General features: G+C 38.4%; 1 protein-coding gene across 1 annotated transcript in view; it reads left to right on the forward strand.

Annotated features, from left to right (window-relative positions):
- The window catches only part of TEX11 (testis expressed 11), a gene marked incomplete at its 5' end in the record, with an annotated part of 30931 nt that overhangs the window by 760 nt on the left and 18396 nt on the right, over positions 1 to 11775 (forward strand). Inside the window, 8 exons of the mRNA XM_010135064.1 lie at positions 622 to 701; positions 1141 to 1221; positions 1303 to 1422; positions 2903 to 2983; positions 5501 to 5586; positions 7075 to 7132; positions 7966 to 8061; positions 9601 to 9682. Coding sequence (XP_010133366.1) covers positions 622 to 701; positions 1141 to 1221; positions 1303 to 1422; positions 2903 to 2983; positions 5501 to 5586; positions 7075 to 7132; positions 7966 to 8061; positions 9601 to 9682 — 684 coding nt within the window. The remainder of the gene's footprint in view (positions 1 to 621; positions 702 to 1140; positions 1222 to 1302; positions 1423 to 2902; positions 2984 to 5500; positions 5587 to 7074; positions 7133 to 7965; positions 8062 to 9600; positions 9683 to 11775) is intronic.

Genomic DNA, 11775 nt, shown 5'->3' on the forward strand with positions numbered 1-11775 from the left:
ATCTGGCCTACATTTTTGTCTTGAGGGATTACTGTTGAATTTATGTGTAATCTGCACCTTATAAATTATATCGGGTAAAGGGAAAAGGCTAAGTTTACACAGAATAAGTAGTAATTGTAGAGCATGATGTTCTCAGATTTTGTATTAAGCTGAAGGGCCAGGGCGAGGCTATTTAAAATACATTAAGTGGTGTCTTTTACATCCCTGGTGTATAAGTAAGGCCTGAAAATATTTTTGCTTTTTACTTGCGAAATATTATTAAACTTCATCTCCCTATTTTGCTAAAGGCTGTTTTGGGGCTCTCAAGACATGTTAGTGTAAGCACCTGCAATGTAATTAAGTCTTTGAATACTGTGATTTTAACTTAAACTCTCTTTAAAGTGCTTAATAGGTATTTTGATGAGAAATGTTTTTTTTCCCCCCTTACTCTGTAAAAAGCAGTTTTAAGCAACTTGGCTAAAATTCAGACTGCTTTGACTCCTGAAGCTTTCAAATCTTTCTCTCTTGTAATTCAAAATGGTAAGCAGTCTTTCAGATACGGCAGGGCCTGACTTTCTTGAAAAAGAAACAAAAGGCAAAGGAGAAAGGGGAGCCTATGAATGTCTCTACTGTTTCTTGCAGTGCGGTTTGTTGCTTGCAGACTGGTGTGCCTTTGTGAAGGCAGTGATCCTCCAGAAGGAACTATTCGAAGACAAATTTTGGTAAGGCTGGTGGCTGAGCAATGAAGTACAGCTGATCACCAAGGAGGATCTGCAAACCCTGCTACAGCTGCTTTGGAAAAGGAGTGAAATGCACCTGTATTTCTGGGGAATGTACATGCTGAGGGGGGACCTGTATTGTCACAGGGATACCTTGCCGAGCCGGTGTAGTTAGGAATTTCTGGATAGTGCAGTTAGGATCACATCTTTGTCTTGTGGAAAGTGTTCTATGAGCAGCTTATTCACTTGTTTGAATGTGTTTAGTAGGGCACCAAAAGTCTAAGTCTTAAGGACTTCATTCAAATGTGAGGCACTTGTCAGAATTTGAGGAGCTGAAATGTCCCTCTGCTATGTTAGATATGTGCATCAACAAGATGAGAGCTAACTTTGTCTTTCTGGAAAGTAACTATTTTCACAAAGCACGTATCATTTTCTCCTTCAGATGTGTATGAAAACTGGGAAAGGATGGATAGATATTGGAAAAGCTGATCTTGCTGATGGATTTCTAGAGATTGCCATGAGCGTAAGTTTCTTCCAGTTTTAATTTCTTACAAACACGCGTATTTGCAAGTTCCATGGGTGATGCCCATGTTTTGTTTTCCAGAGTATAGAAAAACTGTATGCGAAGTTACTTAAGGGGAGTGATGGTGAAGCAGATGTTCATGTGCACAAAGCTGATGTGGAGAAGAACCTCTTCAAAGTACTCTCTTATCAGGCTGAATCAGTACGTGTTCTTCCCAGTTTTCCTTATAAGTCAGTAGTGGTGTGGAGGGAAACTCTGACCCAGTTATTAGATGTGTAAATGCTTGGCATTGAAGACTTGCTGACGGATATATTCCTTCCCCTAGATGTAAGATAGCAGATCTCATGTTTGCGTTTGGTGTTGCAATCCTTTAATGATTTTTAATTTGCCTGATTTATTGCAGTATTTCTGCTGTGGTGTTTGTATCTTCTAGTTCGGATTTGTTGCTCTATGGTTTGGCTAGCATGGTTGTTTATAAAACAAACAGCTGCCTTTCTGTTCCATAAAGGTGTCTGTTCTAAAGATGTCCTGTGCTTGTCTGAAGAAGGGGGATAGAACTGGTGTAGAGCCTGGGTCCCCCAAACTGTGTTCACGTAACATGTACACAGGAGGACTGGTCCCTTTGGAACGCTCGTCGTGCTAGTGTTTGCAGCTAGGCTGATTGAAAGGATACGAAGGTAGTATTCATCATGGCTGCAGGTGGCAAAGCTTTGTGTCTAACAACCAGATGTTATAAGGCACGTGTGCAAAGTCTTCTGTAACTTAACAACTTTCATAGAACTTAAACATCATCAAAACTATTAATATTATATGCCATCAGACAGAGGTCTTTCTATACACACGTACCCTCTCTTCTGTGACCTCATACACACTGCTTTGCACACACAAAGGCTTTAAACTGTGGGAGAATCAGTACAAAATTGCAAAATCTGGAAATAGTGAGTTCCATGACATTTGATACTTTCTTTAAAGCCTCAATCTCTGGCATCATACAATGAGATAAGAATCATGGTGATAATTAAATAAAAAAAGCCTAGTGCAATATGAGAGAAGTCTGAAAAAGTGCTGAAGGTTTACTAGGGGATCAACAACAAAAATTACAATATTTTGAAGTATGTAATTTAGAAATTCTAAGTTTTGAGAGGCATTGTTGTGCCTGACTGAAGTTTTTGAGCATGTTATTAATGCCATAGAGTATTACGGGCTTATGAGTGTAAATATGAGCAAATGTAGTTGCCTGTGTTTGCTGATGACACCACTGACCGCAGTATCTAGAAGGCAAGTACTATGTCCAAAATTCTCAAAATTCTCAAAAGTTTTTCTTTAGCAAAAGCAGTGGCCAAAATTTTTAATTAGACCATGGAGACAAAAGGGGATCTTAAATTATTGGAGGGGTGTTTAAGATTTGCTGAATTGTATCATCTTAATCATCTGAATGAATTTGTCCCATGCATGTGGCCCTTTCACACTACCTAAGGAGTGCAGTGTTTTTCTGGGTGTCTGTATCATCTCTCAGTATATAGAAATATACAGAATCATTGTAGCACTACAAGGACAGATATCTAACCCAAACCAAGCTTTACTGCATGTGAAAAACCCAAGTCCCATTTTAGAGAATGAGTCTTTTAACGACTTTTAAAGTTACTTACCAACAATTTGTGGGCATGCTCCGCTTTCTTAGGCCGTTGCTCAAGGGGATTTTCAGAAAGCGATGATGTGTGTGCAGCGCTGCAAAGATATGTTGCTGAAGTTGCCAAAAGAGGTAAGTGAAATCATCCCTTCTTTATCGTTCCAAACTTTGAAAATCTGCTTTCCTCACTATGTGTTAAAGAATGTCATATGCCATATAGTGTTTTGAAAAGCACTCTGAACTGTGCACCTCTTCTGTGGTTCATTGCTTCTTGGAGTTTTTCTTACTAAAAATTTTTGCATGCAAACAGCAGTTTTTTTCTTCAAAGTTAATTTTTTGCTTGTTTATAATTTGAAATAGAATTATAAACTCTTTCTAAAGAATGAGAGAAGACAAATCATCAAGAAGGGCAAAAAGACTACTAAATTGAATATGCCACCTGCTCTTCTACAGAACCAGCTGCATGTTTACATCTTAATTGTGTATGCTGCTTTTTCACTTGTACTCATGTGAACTTTTGTCTGGAGACAGATGGGGCAGGGGAAGAGCTGAGTTGCTAGGTGTTTGATGTGCAAGTCTATCAGTACTAGTCTTCATCTTCATGAAGCTGTAGAGTTATGGATGGAGTCTTCCCATTGCACTAAACTATTCTGTGTAGTTCTTGTGTCACAGAAAAATGTCCAGAGAAAACAAACTCTAGCACAGGCAGACTAGTTCTTTGTTTGCAAAGGTAAAAGTCTAGTATGTTCATATCAGAATAAACTTCCACAGATGTATTTGCATGTGATACTTTAACATTTTCCCAATATTTAAGAAACATTTTGTTCCCGTCTCTGTAGTACAGGTAATAAAATTCAAAGTGGTAGATGTGAATTTCGAAAGGGAAATACATATGTAATGAGTGAAGTCTGTGATTTTTTAAGCAATGAAACTCCAACCAGTTTTACATTTGTTTTTGTGATCTGCAGGCCTTGTTCAGTGCATTGGAGCAACTAAGTCAGTTGCAGGGATCTAGCTTTGATTTGAATCATAAGAACAGAGCTTTTCGCTGTGAATTGTTGAAAATACGTATTGGGATCTTTACATTACTGTTCCTCATTTAATTTTGAATGAAAGACAGGCTTTCTGCTTAAACTCCTCCATTAAATAACATTAAACTTCTCATGATGAATGCTCCTCAGAAACCAGGAGCACTGATGCAGACAGGGAAAAGGTTTCTTATCATCAGAGATACAATTTACTTCTGGTTAAAAGAGTGGCATTTAAACACTGAGGAAAAAAAAGCAAAGAACTGGTGATTGCTGAGTGACTTTGAAACTTCTGACCCGTTAGGTAGCTGTAAGTCTTTAACTCTTCTAGGCTCCCACTGTACCAGAGAGCACTTGCAGAGTGCTCACACCAGGAGATTGTCCCCTTGTGGTAATGTATGGTACCACAGATGAGCTGGAGAGGATTTGCAGCTTGGGATCACCAGTGGTCCATGACCCATAACAGAACTTTTACGCTGCAGGGTAAAAAGCCAGAATTGTTCTGAACACTTGTTGTTCAGAAAGGTGCTAGGTTTATGGGGATATTTAGTGTTATGCTTGATGCCAGGAACACAGTCTGTTCACTGAAGCAGTATTTTAATTATCCTTTGAAATACTTCTTTTCCAAAGAGGCAGGTAAATGGCTGAGGTATGCTACAGTATGCCGACAACATTATTCTGAACACTTTGCATGAAACCCTCTCGATACAGTAATCTTTCTGTTTTCTCTGGAAAGAGAAACGTCACAAATGAACTTACCAAAAATAAGGGTTTCACATCTGAGAGTGATTGGGTTTTTTTGTTCATGCATACTGAATCTGTGTTTTTGTCTCTGGATTGCAATGAGGGAAACAATAAATTTGAAGAAAGATGTTGTGCTACCTCTCTCATTCCTGCCTGAGGATTTGAAATTTGTAGTCATTTTATGTAGTCACGTCATTTATACTTAGAAAAGAAAGTTACTGTGGAGGCAAAATGGATGTAAATACTGCCAGGCCATTAGCATATAAAATGACTTTCCTGTCTCATCTTTGGATGGCATATGACAGCTGCAAATCATTTCAAAGGAAAGACAAGTTGTTATCAACAGACATTGTCAGGGCTGACTGGTAGAGCAGAAAGCAACAGTGCTCTGAATAAACAACCATTCAAAAGCAGTTTTCTTCTAAAATTTGTAATGCGGACGGTCCTTTTTTAACCCCAGAGAGACATGCTGAGAAGCAGCTTACCATAGAAGAGGTAGAGTCCACTTAACTATGTAAAACTTCTTTGTCATTTTTAAAAATGAAATTGTAATATTCCAGTTTTCCCTCTCAAGTTTTAATTTTTGTTTACTTTACACAGTTTAGTGCTTTCAGCGTGATTTCTTGAGCAATTATTCTACCTCATATGTTTCAAGAATTCCACTGTGTTTTGTGTCCTTTACTTGATGATGCTTCACTTTCCGACACCATTGTAATTCCATTTGAGTCGTGTTCAATATCCCCTTGTATAAGGCCAGAAGTGATAACGGCAGATATATCTTTAAAGTAAAACACTTTTTAAAGGACCTGAGGCTGGAGTGTGATATATCTAACCATGTTTCTACAAGAACATAACAAAAGCAGGAATCTTATTGCAGACCTGTTACCTGTCAATCCTCTGTTACAATTTTGGAGTGGAAACCTATGAATGGAAGAGGTATGAACAAAGCTCCTTCTGGCTCAGGTAATGTGCAAAGGCAAACAAAATCCTGCTTTTGAGATTAAAAATATGTGCGAAAGAGAGGGGGGAGCAAGGGAAGGTATATGTTTAATTAAAAATGTGAGAATTACAGGATTTTAGCTGAACAGGTACTTGGTGACTGTCTTGCTCTGTTGCCTAACATCTATGTCTGCTTTCCACATCAATTTTCATTTGATTAGAGTAAAAGACTTATTTCCATGGTTCTTGTCAATTCTCTCCCTAACGCTTTTTCCAGAGAGATCATTTTTTATGAAGATGCTGTTCCCAGTTCTAGTGCCATTCATAAATGATAGTGAAGGGATTTGAAAACTTCTGAAAAGAGTAGGCTAATTCTTCTGACCGGTTTTAAGTGGATTTGCTGTAAACAGTATTTGAATTTTCATAAAGGAGGTACTTCATTGCGAGCAAGTCCTTGACTGATGAAAGACAGACTCATCAAGGTGAAAAAGGAATAGTTAGGTATGATTTGGACAGGATCAAAACAAGTAATGTGATACTACTAAGGAATAAAAATGTAGGCTATTGGGAAGAATATCCTTATGCCAAGACCGCAACCTCGGCTGAGAAAATTTGGTTTTATTTCTTCTTTTTCTTTTAACTGGTTAGCAGAAAATGAATGGCAACATACCAACTTCAAAATAGTTATGGTCACATATGTTGTCAAAGAGGATTTGTAGAATTGCTTAGAATTAATTACAGCTGGTGCTTTGGAGATTATTTTATATTTTGGTTTTGATTATTTTATATTTTTGTATTTTTTTGAAAATTAAATACCGAGTCCTGATGACAAAATTTGTGGAGGAAATAAACCTTTTCAAGGTGCAAATAATTATGTGAAGAAAGTGATGTAGCTCCATCTAGTGGGTTAAGATTTCCCTGTACTGATAATATATTAGATAGGGAAACAAATGCCCAGTTATTGTTTTTTTTCTAACAATTCTACATTCACAGCGTTTGCAGTCAAATCTGGTTTTGTAGAATTACAACTGTGTTTTCTCCTTGGTGATCCTTTGTGCTGTCATTTAACCTTTAGAAAAAGAATGGGGAATCATGACTCCCAAGTTCTGATTCTGTCTCTGCTCTTGATTTGCTGTGATCTTATAAAACGTATAAACTTGTGTATGACTGTATTATATGTCAGGTGAGAATGATACTGCTTCCTTTTTCAAAACTGCTGTGATTCAAACTGATAAAGCCTATTGAAATAGGCTTTTTTTGAATAGAAGATGTTACAGAAGGTGGTTCAACAAGTTGAAGAAAGTAAGTGAGTACAATTTTTAATGTGAGGATTTAAAAAGAAAACAGCATTTTCAGTTCTCTAGTGGAAGTGAATATCGAGATGAATTTGTGTGATTGATGTGGTTTCTAACCGGTTAAGAAGTGGGAAAGGATAGGAATGTTGCACATATCAGAAGACTGGTTGAATTTCTCTCTGTCATCCCCTTTCTAACTCTCACTTACCATTGATAGCCAAAGTTATGATATTGGGAAGATGGATATGAAATATTCTGTTGGCAAAGAAATGCAGGTAAGAAATGGAGAAATTGCTGTTTACTAACAGAGGATTCGGTTAATCTGACTCCACTGTATCACCTGCCTCTGCTGTGCCAAACCTGCCCAGTGATTCTTTGGCCTCCTCTTTAGTACTGGCTGCTGTGAAGTTTGGCAAAGTCGCAAGTTCAGTTGCTGTGAGTGTCAGTCTGAGAGTTCGGTCACTGATGGGTTATCTCAAATCACATTTGAATCTACTATTTTGTAGAAATTAAACTGTAGAAAGGCTGAAGTAAGCCCTAAAAGGCCATCCCTTCTTCCCTTTCCCTTCTTCTTTCAAGGCATCATCAGTTACATGTGCATCCTTTCTGATAGATGTTAGTCTGTCTCAGTTATAAGATTATTACTCCTTTTACTACCCATAGTGAGTATGGAGAAGATTTTATTTTCTTCATAGAAATAATTTCTATATCTGAAGACCATTATCATTTATGTCTTTGTGTTGGTTTTTTTCCTTTCAGTGAAGGTTATACCTTCTGTTCCTTCCATTTCTTCCTTCAGTCTGTTTTTTCCAGATCTGATACTTCTTGCTACCCTTCTGTTTTCCTCTGAACTCTAGTTAATTCACGTCCTGTGTGAACAGCAGTGCTGAAGACTGGATATGCTTCAGAACTGAGTTATCACTTTATATGTCTAATAGGAGGCAGGCATTCTTTTGACTACAAAAACCCCCTCACCTCATATTTTTCATGACCTTAAATTCTAAGCCTTTTGTATTCCTATGTGTGTTTATGTGTGGCTATTTTTCCTTCTTCCCTTCAGATGGCATTTAAAGTTGTTTTGATTTTTATTTTTTTCTTCTCTTTCCAGGCTAAAGTGCTGCGATTGTTAGCTACAGCCTATTTTGAGTGGGATCACAATCTCTATCTTGACAAGGCATTGAAAGCTATCAGCTTGGCAAATCAGGTAGTAATGTGTTACTGTACTTATGGTGTGCAATAGTCAAAACTCAAGCATTTAGTAACGTAATAAATTGGACCACATTAATCACTGGTGCGTTATCCTTGGCATCAGGCAGAGATGTGTTTGCTTTGCTTTGGTTTTCATACTCACAAGTATGTTTTGGTGTTCCCAGCTTTTTTTATAGAGAAATACTTCTTTGCATGTAGATGCAGAGCTGTCTTGCTGCCTCATATCTATTAATAATGAGGTTCTTTCATAATGATATGACTAAAATTTCTCTGGCCTGCGTTCGTGAAAGCTGTGCAATAAACTACATTGTCATCCACCTGAGATTTATAGCAGTTGGCTTTTTATGTACCAGACCTTTAGTCTTGCTTTGGGTTATAATGGGTATGTCCATACTACATTCTGAGTCCCCACCTCAGTATCTGTACAAGTACTTGAAAGCTGTGTAACCATGCTCTATCAGTCTTATTTCAAACAATTAATTTCGCTATTTCACTTTACTAACATGACTGTACTTCTTCTGGAACCGGAAAAATGAGCTTCTTCAGCTACTGAAGAAAGTTCGTATATCTCTACGCAGTCACTAGAGTGAGGTCACTTGCTCTTGTATGAATTACATTTTCCATATAAAGACCTGAATTAATTTTGTGCTTCTACCTTTTTGGGTTAGACTAACTTAAATTTGAAAAATTTGTATTTATCATTGGTTGACCATTTGAAAATCTCCATTATTTGTTTCACACGAAACAAGTTTTAAGTGTAAAATCTTGTTTTAAGTGAAAGCTCAAATTCAGTTTTCTACATGCTGTTAAAACTTTCAGACAGGTGATGATTCACGTGTTCATGAGATCAGGATAAAAAGCAGCGTATTTTAATCATTCAAATAATATGCTACTGCAGTATCTAAGACCTTTGCAGTTTTTTCTTGTGTTCACTTTCACACAACCTTTTGAGATGGAAAGTGTTTTTATCATCATTTTTGATAATGTATGTTTTGATATTGTATGAGGGTATGGAAAACAACAATTTTTTTTTTTTTATTCTAGAGTCTGAAACGTGCAGCGTTTTAGTGAGAGCTGTAGCATACATTCTTCATTATTTCCACGTGCTCCCATTGTTGTTCTCTTCTAAATTTCGTATTATTACAAGCTACTTTGAATTCTGCTCGTATTGATTCTAGAGTAATCCAGACAATTCACACATAGAAAAGCAGGAAATGTTTCTATCATTCAGTATTGTTCAGCTTCTATTTAAAAGTATTGTAAATGGGCCACAACAAAATGAGAATTGTGTATCTCTTGCTTTCTTTGTCCTCATGGTCTTTTGACAATGGAAGAATAAATAATAAAGATTCACACTGCATTTAGGAAGGAAATATTGCTAGTTGCCTACCCATTGCTTCGGTTGTTAAAATGGAGCTGAAGAATACAGCGGAGTCCGTAATTTTGTGGTATTTGTTATGAATGTGCTGGACTCTCACGGGATCTGTATTCTACAAACAGCTGTCCAAATAATGTATTGTTTTTCATTGTGCAGGAGAATTTGCATCCAGCAGGGGTTTTTTTGAAAGTTAAAATTCTTCTTAAAAGTGGAGCATCAGATGAAGATATCATCTCAGGTATCACAATTCTGTGTGGGTTTCATAGTAAGGTCATACTACTCCATATCCAAGAAGATGGCCTGAGTTGTAGGTAGAAAAAGAAAATCCCTTTCTCGGGATTTTAAAGGAATTAATAAATTAGCTACGTGTTGTTCTAGTTTTGGAGTGTGAGTTGTAGTTAGTGTTCACAGAGGAGTTATTCAGGTGCTAATGTGAGTTCAAATTAAGCATGATTTCATTTCTGTTGAGAATTCAAATAGGCTTGCTGGAAATAGGGAAGGGGGAAGACTCTGAGGCCTGTTAGAGTGTATACGGTGAAAATACGCCAGTGTGAAGGTATTCTTTATTTTGGACATGTGCCTAAGGTTTCTCAAAAAGGGTGAAGGTGGACTGTCTCTTACACAAGTAGCATAGAAGAAAGGCTCGTGAAACATTACTATTCTCTGTGTGCAATTTTGAAGATTTTGGCCAAGGGACATCAAGTATTGATAAGTATTGATAAATTTTGTTAGAAATCTGTTTTGCGAGAGTTTATTTAGGTTGTCTAGGGCCTATAAACCCTTTTCTCCTTATTTCTCAACCTTGTCACTTGAAGAAGCTGATTTTTCTGATATTATGAGAGGAGAAGAAGGGGGTGGGGGGCTTTAGTTACAGAAAGGGTAATGCATCAGGAGAAATTTATTTCCATAAATAATGAAATCTTAAGGAAGAGAGGCTTTGTATTCTTCGTGGTAGGAAAGCATCAGATACATAATGAATGCCTTGAGAAATAAATGGAGGGTGAGATGAGGAATTTGCAGGGAGCTGGATGGTTTGAATGCTGCCAGACTAACAGGAGTGAAAAATCCTCTTCAGATAGCTCCTGGGGAATTTTCAGCCAGCTTTCAAGTGGACAGTTATTCAAAACTCTACCATTGGAATAGGTGGCTTCTGTTCTGCGGTTTGAATTGTGAGGCTGTAGTGTTGCCTATCAAAACACATTCTGCTTATATTTTAGTAGCACTAAGACTCCAGTCAATATTTCAGGAAAGTTTATTAACGAGTGGATGTCTGTCTTGTCTTGTATGCCTGTCACAAGAGTGTTATGTCTGTGCACTGCAGTGTCTCTGTCTTTTGAGTGAATGTTCCTGCTAAGTTTTCAGCATTTAACTCAAATCTTGAATTGTGCACTTGTATACAGCTGGCTTAGAAATGCTTCCTTTAACAGCTGTGCAGTCATGTCCCTATGTATTCCTCCTCTGGTTTCATCCAAGCTAAAAAGGTATAAATCTAGCAATTTTCAAGCTTTATCGAAGTGATCTAAAATGGTTACCTACTTATCAGCACCAGTCAGTTCAACAGCTGATGCAACGGTACAGGCTTGGGGAAACTGCCCAGCAGAGAAGGACCTGGGGGTGCTGGTCAACAGCCAACTGAGTATGAGCCAGCAGCATGCCCAGGTGGCCAAGAAGGCCAACGGCATCCTGGCTTGTATCAGCACTAGTGTGACCAGCAGGAGCAGGGAAGGGATTGTCCACCTGTACTCAGCACTGGTGATGCCGCACATTGGGCACGTCCAGTTTTGGGCCCCTCACTTCAAGAAGGTCTTTGAGGTGCTGGAGCACGTTCAGAGAAGGGCAGCGAAACTGGTGAAAGGTCTGGAGAGCAAGTCTGATAAGGAGTGGCTGAAGGAACTGGCGTTGTTCAGCCTGGAGAAAAGGAGGCTGAGGGGAGACCTTATGACTCATGACAACTACCTGAAAGGAGGTTGTGGAGAGGTGGCAGTTGGTCTCTTCTCCCATGTGACAAGTGACAGGATGAGAGGAAATGGCCTTAAGTTGCACCAGGGGAGATCTAGGTTAGATATCAGGAAAAACGTCTTTACAGAGCAGGTTGTAAAGCCTTGGCACAGGCTGCCCAGGGAGGTGGTGGAGTCCCCATCCCTGGAGGTGTTTCACAGCCGTGTGGGTTTGGTGCTGAGGGACATGGTGTAGGGACCCTGGCAGTGCAGGGAGAACAGTTGGACTTGATGATCTTAAAGGTCTCTTCCAACTAGATGATTCTGTGACTTAAGTAGTTCCATTGCAATGTGATACCACCCCATAGCCTGAGCTTAAGTCTTAGGTCATTCC

The sequence above is a fragment of the Buceros rhinoceros genome, unplaced genomic scaffold, assembly GCF_000710305.1.
Source record: "Buceros rhinoceros silvestris isolate BGI_N320 unplaced genomic scaffold, ASM71030v1 scaffold15614, whole genome shotgun sequence".
Taxonomy (NCBI): domain Eukaryota; kingdom Metazoa; phylum Chordata; class Aves; order Bucerotiformes; family Bucerotidae; genus Buceros; species Buceros rhinoceros.